This window comes from Pinus tabuliformis, chromosome 7 (assembly GCF_031772625.1).
Source record: "Pinus tabuliformis cultivar Carrire ecotype Pingquan chromosome 7, CPIR1, whole genome shotgun sequence".
Lineage (NCBI taxonomy): Eukaryota > Viridiplantae > Streptophyta > Pinopsida > Pinales > Pinaceae > Pinus > Pinus tabuliformis.
Window position 1 is genome coordinate 1,914,426,188 of NC_142293.1, and position 11,521 is coordinate 1,914,437,708.

At 34.1% G+C, this 11,521-nt stretch overlaps 1 protein-coding gene across 1 annotated transcript; it reads right to left on the reverse strand.

The window, feature by feature from the left end:
* Positions 1-5,004: 5,004 nt before the first annotated feature.
* LOC149256157 (pectin acetylesterase 8-like) lies at positions 5,005-8,431 on the reverse strand. The gene is made up of 7 exons (XM_089455251.1): positions 8,278-8,431; positions 7,910-8,007; positions 7,714-7,763; positions 6,238-6,298; positions 5,843-5,920; positions 5,610-5,735; positions 5,005-5,115 (listed from the first exon to the last, which is right to left on the reverse strand). The coding sequence occupies exons 1-7, from the start codon at positions 8,429-8,431 to the stop codon at positions 5,005-5,007; spliced, it is 678 nt and encodes a 225-aa protein (XP_089311377.1).
* Positions 8,432-11,521: the final 3,090 nt, after the last annotated feature.

Here is an 11,521-nt window from a genome sequence, read left to right on the forward strand (position 1 = left end):
GCTCGGCATTATCATCCTGTTATAGGTTAGTTATGTTGTGATTAGTTATTATTGTTATGAAAGTTTATTTCTATGTTTATTATAGATTTTGGGTATATTTTGGAATGAAGGTACATTAAATAATTATTTGAACTTTCTAGATTATCAAAATCTAAAATATTTTCTAAATCTACCATTATTATAAATTCAACACTTCTAATATTATCCTAAAAATATATAGTAAAAAATTAAATATTCATTCAAAGAGTAACCTTCCAAAAAAATACATATTCATTCAAAGAATAACTTTCCATTATTTTCAATTGCCATGGAGCGCAGGTAGTGATATTCATCTTGCAATTCTCCCAACTACCCTTGGGATCTACTGAAACAGGCACCCAAATATTTGCAACCTGTAGAAAACAAATTGCCAGCCATAGAAGATATGATATCGCATCCCATTGTTATATGGTGCAGAATAAAATAAAACAGTGAGAAATTCTCCAGAGATTTTATTTACCTGTGTTGTATCATATGCAGAGTTTACAACAAAAAGTGGTGTTTTGATCAACTCTAATATATAATGGGGAAAGAAACTCTGCCAGTATATATCGTCAACGTTAGGAACAACTCTTATAAGTAATTTCGAAAGAAAATAACTGCCTGAACATCATACTACCAGACTTGCAGGATCCATTTTTGATATAAAAGCAGCTGGCAAGTGTTTTCAAGAGCCCTAAAATACAATATCATATTCCATAAAACCATGAGAATGCAGAATACAAAAACCATGACGATGCAAAATAGATATCATGGAAAAAAAAATCCCAAGAATTGAAAAATAGAGATGAAGAAAAAAAGCCAAAATTTTAATTGGCTTAGGATATTTAAATAAAAAAGAGTCGAGATATATACATGAAATGTGACTACTTCATTGTAGAAAATCCTAAATAGGTTTTGACCTGCTACGTCGTCTCTGCAAGGAACGGTATGTAATTAAATTATCAAAATATGCATAAAATCTGAAATACAGATAAAATATTCAATGGGCATGGGTGGTTGGTTGAGTTTTAACACTAAATATGCAGAAACTCTGTAATTTGATGTAGCTGGAGTAGTGTGTATTAAAGATGTTTTAAAAACATTAAAGAATATGAAAGGTCAATATAAATTATAAAATGTGGGTTAAATTTAGAATTATGAACTTTTGTAATTTAGAGTATGGACTTGAAATACCCGGATTTTTGATTGAACATAATTTAAAATACCTGTAAATACTATCGATTTCCCCATGTATAGAGAAGAACCTAACGCATAGTAAGCCAAATTAAAAGTTGAAAAAGCACAAAATTCTAGCGAAATGGAATTTAGAGAGTAAGTTGTTGGGTTGATGCCGAAGAAGGCTAAATTTGTGAAAACTTGTCCTGGAATTTATAATAAAAAAATCAGTGTAGCCAAATTAAAAGTTGAAAAAGCACAAAATTTTAGCGAAATTAAAAATTAAAAAAGCACAAAATTCTATTCATCCACAACTGATTTTTCTTCAAACCAAATAACGAAACCCCACTAAGCGGTCCGACAGGAAAGAATAGTGGTGCGGATTCTCTCTGGCTTCTTCATTCAGGGTTTCTTTGCGCAGTCTGGATTTCTTAGCATTCACATCATATTAAGATAGCATAGCATCATTAGACAAGAGCTCTGAAATCTACGGAACTCGAAGTCAAGTAGTCAATCACTGAACCAGAGAGATGGATTTCCTATATGTACTGCCTGACTACACAATCAGAGGGAACTGGAGAGCATCAGGATCGCGGGAAAGGACATCCACCTCGGGAAAGATTATAAATTTCCCTCCAACATGGAGACAGCCTACATATACAAAAAAGGTAGTCTCGAATGCCTTGTTTCCTTGCTGAAAAATTGCCCATCTCAAGCACACTGAGTACATGCAACAAGCCCGAGCGCATAAGTTCCACCTGCCAGAGTAACTACCATAGCAATTGAAACGGACACACTTGACTCACTCGCGCAACCGTCATGCAATTCAAAATATTTAATGGTACAGATTATGACACGGAGGCAAGTAGGATAGTAGATTTCAAAGGGAACGCCTTATGGCGTAATTAAAAACGTAGGTCAAAATCAATATTTCTAATTTAACATGTTTTTCTTTATCTATGAAGAACACACTTCCAAGTTGCTATTAAAACGATAGCTTAAATTGAACTGTTAAAGAGAAGTTCCAAGTTGCTATTAAAACGATAACTTAAATTGAACTGTTAAAGAGAAGTGAAGATAAATGATAGCAAAGATAATGCTTTGCATTATCAGGTAATGGTAAATAAATAAACTCTAAAGATGAAAGTTGTTGGAAGTGGAACCACAAGGGTGGGGACCGTCTGAAGCAACATACTTGACAACACTGTGATTGAAAAGCCAATCACCAACAGCTTCTGCAATGGTCTGTCACAAAACAAAAACATATACACATGTATATCAACTTGAACCTTCAAGAGAAAATCTTTGGAACATTATTCGGAAAATGGCAGATAACGGGGCACCTTTGAATTTAATTTTGTAGAACTTGGTGTGTACCACAGATCCTGTACGTTTGTTTGACAGTGTGCATAGCAGGAATCGATAAACAACCTTCTGTTGCATGAGTCAGACACAGGTGTTAATGCACATATCGTATCGTTTTTGAATCCTGTTATAGGTTAGTTATATTGTGATTAGTTATTATTGTTATGAAAGTTTATTTCTATGTTTATTATAGATTTTGGGTATATTTTGGAATGAAGGTACATTAAATAATTGTTTTAACTTTCTGGATTATCAAACTCTAAAATATTTTCTAAATCTACCATTATTATAAATTCAACACTTCTAATATTATCCTAAAAATATATAATAAAAAATTAAATATTCATTCAAAGAGTAACCTTCCAAAAAAATACATATTCATTCAAAGAATAACTTTCCATTATTTTCAATTGCCATGGAGCGCAGGTAGTGATATTCATCTTGCAATTCTCTCAACTACCGTTGGGATCTGCTAAAACAGGCACCCAAATATTTGCAACCTGTAGAAAACAAATTGCCAGCCATAGAAGATATGATATCACATCCCATTGTTATATGGTGCAGAATAAAATAAAACAGTGAGAAATTCTCCAGAGATTTTATTTACCTGTGTTGTATCATATGCAGAGTTTACAAAAAAAAGTGGTGTTTTGATCAACTCTAATATATACTGGGGAAAGAAACACTGCCAGTATATATCGTCAACGTTAGGAACAACTCTTATAAGTAATTTCGATTGAAAATAACTGCCTGAACATCATACATACTACCAGACTTGCAGGATCCATTTTTGATATGCAAGCAGCTGGCAAGTGTTTTAAAGACCCCTGAAATACAATATCATATTCCATAAAACCATGAGAATGCAAAATAAAAAAACCATGACGATGCAAAATAGATATCATGGAAAACAAAAGCCCAAGAATTGAAAAATAGAGATGAAGAAAAAAAGCCAAAATTTTAATTGGCTTAGGATATTTAAATAAAAAAGAGCCGAGATATATACATGAAATGTGACTACTTCATTGTAGAAAATCCTAACTAGGTTTTGACCTGCTACGTCGTCTCTGCAAGGAACGGTATGTAATTAAATTATCAAAATATGCATAAAATCTGAAATACAGATAAAATATTCAATGGGCATGGGTGGTTGGTTGAGTTTTAACACTAAATATGCAGAAACTCTGTAATTCGATGTAGCTGGAGTAGTGTGTATTAAAGATGTTTTAAAAACATTAAAGAATATGAAAGGTCAATATAAATGATAAAATGTGGATTAAATTTAGAATTATGAACTTTTGTAATTTAGAGTATAGACTTGAAATACCCGGATTTTTTATTGAACATCATTTAAAATGCCTGTAAATACTATCGATTTCCCCATGTATAGAGAAGAACCTAACACAGAGTAAGCCAAATTAAAAGTTGAAAAAGCACAAAATTCCAGCGAAATTGAATTTAGAGAGTAAGCTATTGGGTTGATGCCGAAGAAGGCTAAATTTGTGAAAACTTGTCCTGGAATTTATAATAAAAAATCAGTGCAGCCAAATTAAAAGTTGAAAAAGCACAAAATTCTAGCGAAATTAAAAATTAAAAAAGCACAAAATTCTATTCATCCACAACTGATTTTTCTTCAAACCAAATAACGCAACCCCACTAAGCGGTCCGACAGGAAAGAATAGTGGTGCAGATTTTCTCTGGCTTCTTCATTCAGGGTTTCTTTGCGTAGTCTGGATTTCTTAGCATTCGCATCATATTAAGATAGCATAGCATCATTAGACAAGAGCTCTGAAATCTACGGGCCTCGAAGTCAAGTAGTCAGTCCCTGAACCAGAGAGATGGATTTCCTATCCGTACTGCCTGACTACACAATCATAGGGAACTAGAGAGCATCAGGATCGCGGGAGAGGACATCCACCTCGGGAAAGATTATAAATTTCCCTCCAACATGGAGACAGCCTACATATATAAACAAGGTAGTCTCGAATGCCTTGTTTTCTTGCTAAAAAATTGCCCATCTCAAGCACACTGAGTACATGCAACAAGCCCGAGCGCATAAGTTCCACCTGCCAGAGTAGCTACCAGAGCAATTGAAACGGACACGCTTGACTCACCCGCGCAGCCGTCATGCAATTCAAAATATTTAATGGTACAGATTATGACACAAAGGCAGGTAGGATAGTTGATTTCAAAGGGAACGCCTTACGGCGTAATTAAAAACATAGGTCAAAATCAATATTTCTAATTTAACATGTTTTTCTTTATCTATGAAGAAGACACTTCCAAGTTACTATTAAAACGATAGCTTAAATTGAACTGTTAAAGAGAAGTTCCAAGTTGCTATTAAAACGATAACTTAAATTGAACTGTTAAAGAGAAGTGCAGATAAATGATAGCAAAGATAATGCTCTGCATTATCAGGTAATCGTAAATAAATAAACTCTAAAGATGAAAGTTGTTGGAAGTGGAACCACAAGGGTGGGGACCGTCTGAAGCAATATACTTGACAACACTGCGATTGAAAAACCAATCACCAGCAACTTCTTCAATGGTCTGTCACAAAACAAAAACATATACACATGTATATCAACTTGACCCTTCAAGAGAAAATCTTTGGATCATTATTCGGAATATGGCAGATAACGGGGCACCTTTGAATTTAATTTTGGAGAACTTGGTGTGTGCCACAGATCCTGTACGTTTGTTTGACAGTGTGCATAGTAGGAATCGATAAACAACCCTCCGTTGCATGAGTCAGAAACGGGTGTTAATGCACATATCGTATCGTTTTTGAATCCTGTTATAGGTTAGTTATGTTGTGATTAGTTATTATTGTTATGAAAGTTTATTTCTATGTTTATTATAGATTTTGGGTATATTTTGGAACGAAGGTACATTAAATAATTGTTTGAACTTTCTAGATTATCAAACTCTAAAATATTTTCAAAATCTACCATTAATATAAATTCAACACTTCTAATATTATCCTAAAAATATATAATAAAAAATTGAATATTCATTCAAAGAGTAACCTTCCAAAAAAATACATATTCATTCAAAGAAAAACCTTCCATTATTTTCAATTGCCATGGAGCGCAGGTAGTGATATTCATCTTGCAATTCTCCCAACTACCTTTGGGATCTGCTGAAACAGGCACCCAAATATTTGCAACCTGTAGAAAACAAATTGCCAGCCATAGAAGATATGATATCGCATCCCATTGTTATATGGTGCAGAATAAAATAAAACAGTGAGAAATTCTCCAGAGATTTTACTTACCTGTGTTGTATCATATGCAGAGTTTACAACAAAAAGTGGTGTTTCGATCAACTTTAATATATACTGGGGAAAGAAACACTGCCAGTATATATCGTCAATGTTAGGAACAACTCTTATAAGTAATTTCGAATGAAAATAACTGCCTGAACATCATACTACTAGACTTGCAGGATCCATTTTTGATATGCAAGCAGCTGGCAAGTGTTTTAAAGACCCCTGAAATACAATATCATATTCCATAAAACCATGAGAATGCAAAATACAAAAACCATGACGATGCAAAATAGATATCATGGAAAACAAAAGCCCAAGAATTGAAAAATAGAGATGAAGAAAAAAAGCCAAAATTTTAATTAGCTTAGGATATGTAAATAAAAAAGAGCCGAGATATATACATGAAATGTGACTACTTCATTGTAGAAAATCCTAAATAGGTTTTGACCTGCTACGTCGTCTCTGCAAGGAACGGTATGTAATTAAATTATCAAAATATGCATAAAATCTGAAATACAGATAAAATATTCAATGGGCATGGGTGGTTGGTTGAGTTTTAACACTAAATATGCAGAAACTCTGTAATTCGATGTAGCTGGAGTAGTGTGTATTAAAGATGTTTTAAAAACATTAAAGAATATGAAAGGTCAATATAAATTATAAAATGTGGATTAAATTTAGAACTATGAACTTTTGTAATTTAGAGTATAGACTTGAAATACCCGGATTTTTGATTGAACATCATTTAAAATGCCTGTAAATACTATTGATTTCCCCATGTATAGAGAAGAACCTAACGCAGAGTAAGCCAAATTAAAAGTTGAAAAAGCACAAAATTCCAGCGAAATGGAATTTAGAGAGTAAGTTGTTGGGTTGATGCCGAAGAAGGCTAAATTTGTGAAAACTTGTCCTAGAATTTATAATAATAAAAAAACAGTGCAACCAAATTAAAAGTTGAAAAAGCACAAAATTCTAGCGAAATTAAAAATTAAAAAAACACAAAATTATATTCATCCACTACTGATTTTTCTTAAAAACCAAATAACGCAACCCCACTAAGCGGTCCGACAGGAAAGAATAGTGGTGTGGATTTTCTCTGGCTTCTTCATTCAGGGTTTCTTTGCGCAGTCTAGATTTCTTAACATTCACGTCGTATTAAGATAGGATAGCATCATTAGACAAGAGCTCTGAAATCTACAGGCCTCAAAGTCAAGTAGTCAATCACTGAACCAGAGAGATGGATTTCCTAGAGGGAACTGGAGAGCATGAGGATCGCGGGAGAGGACATCCACCTCGGGAAAGATTATAAATTTCCCTCCAACATGGAGACAACCTACAGATACAAACAAGGTAGTCTCGAATGCCTTGTTTTCTTGCTGAAAAATTGCCCATCTCAAGCACACTGAGTACATGCAACAAGCCCGAGCGCATAAGTTCCACCTGCCAGAGTAACTACCAGAGCATTTGAAACAGACACGCTTGACTCACCCGCGCAACCGTCATGCAATTCAAAATATTTAATGGTACAGATTATGACACAAAGGCAGGTAGGATAGTTGATTTCAAAGGGAACGCCTTACGGCATAATTAAAAACGTAGGTCAAAATCAATATTTCTAATTTAACATGTTTTTCTTTATCTATGAAGAAGACACTTCCAAGTTGCTATTAAAATGATAGCTTAAATTGAACTGTTAAAGAGAAGTTCCAAGTTGCTATTAAAACGATAACTTAAATTGAACTGTTAAAGAGAAGTGCAGATAAATGATAGCAAAGATAATGCTCTGCATTATCAGGTAATGGTAAATAAATAAACTCTAAAGATGAAAGTTGTTGGAAGTGGAACCACAAGGGTGGGGACCGTCTGAAGCAATATACTTGACAACACTGCGATTGAAAAACCAATCACCAACAGCTTCTGCAATGGTCTGTCACAAAACAAAAACATATACACATGTATATCAACTTGAACCTTCAAGAGAAAATCTTTGGAACATTATTCGGAAAATGGCAGATAACGGGGCACCTTTGAATTTAATTTTGGAGAACTTGGTGTGTGCCACAGATCCTGTACGTTTGTTTGACAGTGTGCATAGCAGGAATCGATAAACAGCCCTCCATTGCATGAGTCAGACACGGGTGTTAATGCACATATCGTATCGTTTCTGAATCCTGTTATAGGTTAGTTATGTTGTGATTAGTTATTATTGTTATGAAAGTTTATTTTTATGTTTATTATAGATTTTGGGTATATTTTGGAATGAAGGTACATTAAATAATTGTTTGAACTTTCTAGATTATCAAACTCTAAAATATTTTCAAAATCTACCATTAATATAAATTAAACACTTCTAATATTATCCTAAAAATATATAATAAAAAATTAGATATTCATTCAAAGAGTAACCTTCCAAAAAAATACATATTCATTCAAAGAATAACCTTCCATTATTTTCAATTGCCATGGAGCGTAGGTAGTGATATTCATCTTGCAATTCTCCCAACTACCGCTGGGATCTGCTGAAACAGGCACCCAAATGTTTGCAACTGTAGAAAACAAATTGCCAGCCATAGAAGATATGATATCGTATCCCATTGTTATATGGTGCAGAATTAAATAAAACAGTGAGAAATTCTCCAGAGATTTTATTTACCTGTGTTGTATCATATGCGGAGTTTACAACAAAAAGTGGTGTTTTGATCAACTCTAATATATACTGGGGAAATAAACACTGCCAGTATATATCGTCAACGTTAGGAACAACTCTTATAAGTAATTTCGAATGAAAATAACTGCCTGAACATCATACTACCAGACTTGCAAGATCCATTTTTGATATGCAAGCAGCTGGCAAGTGTTTTAAAGACCCCTGAAATACAATATCATATTCCATAAAACCATGAGAATGCAAAATACAAAAACCATGACGATGCAAAATAGATATCATGGAAAACAAAAGCCCAAGAATTGAAAAATAGAGATGAAGAAAAAAAGCCAAAATTTTAATTGGCTTAGGGTATTTAAATAAAAAAGAGCCGAGATATGTACATGAAATGTGACTACTTCATTGTAGAAAATCCTAAATATGTTTTGACCTACTACGTCGTCTCTGCAAGGAGCGGTATGTAATTAAATTATCAAAATATGCATAAAATCTGAAATACAGATAAAATATTCAATGGGCATGGGTGGTTGGTTGAGTTTTAACACTAAATATGCAGAAACTCTATAATTCAATGTAGCTAGAGTAGTGTGTATTAAAGATGTTTTAAAAACATTAAAGAATATGAAATTTCAATATAAATTATAAAATGTGGATTAAATTTAGAATTATAAACTTTTTGTAATTTAGAGTATAGACTTGAAATACCCGGATTTTTTATTGAACATCATTTAAAATGCCTGTAAATACTATCGATTTCCCCATGTATAGAGAAGAACCTAACGGAGAGCGAGCTCGCTCCAAGCAGGACGCTTTGTCGCTACACCATCCTCACCCTGGAGACAGCCTACAGATACAAACAAGGTATCTCGAATGCCTTGTTTCCTTGCTGAAAAATTGCCCATCTCAAGCACACTAAGTACATGCAACAAGCCCGAGCGCATAAGTTCCACCTGCCAGAGCAGTTGAAACAGACACACTTGACTCACCAGTGCAACCGTCATGCAATCCAAATGGATGGAAGATCCTAACTCAATCGTCTAACAAAATATCTAATGGTACAGATTATGACACGGAGGCAGGTAGGATAGTTGATTTCAAAGGGAACGCCTTACGGCGTAATAAATAGATTAATTAATGTGATTACTTACATATATTTATGATATGCTTAAGTTTTAGGTTGGTACACAATCGTTATATGGTGTGTTTAAGTTTTAGGTAGGTATATAAGTAAGAAAAGAATTTGGCGGATAATAAGTGTGGTTCATCCTAAAGAGTAGATGGAAAAATATACCATAGCAAAAATTTAAATGGAAAGCAATTTTTTTTAATATTTTAAATTTTACAAAATAAATTAAATTGATTAAGCAAATAGGATAATATATTTCAGCTCTGGATGCAAATAGGCTTGTAGAATTTTATTTCTTAATGAATGGCCAAAATCAAATGTGTAGGATATACTTTGTCTGAAAATGCAATATAAGACTGACTGTGATTAGCGGAAGCCGAAAGGGGCGTAGATTACTTTCAAGTGGTGGGTGGATCCATGTTGCCATGTAAACGTGTCAGTTGAGGTCATCGAAATGATCAAACCATTGAGCGATATAATGGATAAAAGGTTGAAACGTGGGCGAGAATGGAAAGAGTGGTGGCTGGAATCCTCCTGCCACGTTAGCATGGCGGAAGAGGACATTGAATACTCATGCCACCCTTAGTCATGACATTAGATCAAAGTGCACAGAGACCATTCCCCCTACTGAACTATAATGAAAGCTTGTTGATTAAAGTACAATTGAAAACTAATGCTAGTTATGAAAGTGGAAATTCCATTTTCTCAACTTGTAGATGTTAATTAATCAATTCATGAAAGGACAAGGTCTATTCTACTTGCACAAAGGAATCTACTTCATCTTGCATAATTCATCAAACTATAAACATAATTGCATGTATCATCTACCTAGTCCACACTTTCTTGAAAATCAAAAATCTAACTTGCATAATACTTATGATTTAAAACTAATTCTACTATGTTTTGTAGTGAGGAAAAGGAATGGTGAGAGTGGCCTAGGAGCTTCCCCTAACCATAAAATCACAACTTGGGGTCATTATTCATATTTACTTAGCTAAAGTTGAAGTGGGTATCAAAATTGGTGAAGAAAAGTAGTGCTACAGGCTTGCTACATGAGGGCTTGTAATGCTACAGGAGGGGTTCTGAGAGGCTTATTAGGGTGAAATGATGTCTTGAGGGTATGGGAAGGTGGATGGAGTTTAAAGAGAATGAATAAAGGTTGGGTTGAGCCCCTTAGCCAAGCCTAGGATCTCTCAGAGGTTTGTCTTGCACTAGAATGAATGCTCACGTTGTCCTAAGTCTACTAGGAAAAGTGACTTATGGAAACAAAGTTTTGGGACAGAATTGACGGGTGGAAAGAGAAGATGGAGGATTCCAATATGGGAGTGGAAGAGGTTCCCTCCCTTGCAGATCAACAAAACCCTGCAATCAATCACATGCATACATCAATTGATCATTCACAAAGTGATATAACCTATGATGGAAAATATGAGTTGAATTTAAATCACATCTCTTTTATGCCATAACACTACTCTAATCACTAAAGTGACTTCTAAACTACAAAAATAAAATATAAAGTAGAACAACTAACATTCATCTATTTCTAATAAATCATAGACACAATGTTTTTTAACTGAGGTTGTGAATCCTTCCACTCATTCTCCCACAACAGAGGTGATGTAGAAGCTTGCAACCGTAGGTTTTTATAACTTAATATCTCTCGAAATGAAAGAAATATGAATTGCTTGGAATCAAGAACAAAACACAAGTACAGAAGAGGGACCAAAGCCTCTGGGTTGGACCCAAACCCAAGGGTCTCAGCCCTCTAAAAGTAACTTAGATGCAGCTTAATAACCAACTTATCATTATCAGAAAGTAAAGATCTCATACATCACATAAAAGTTCAAAATGATAATGTCAAGCTCTAAGCTCAATAACTACACCTAGTTGAATC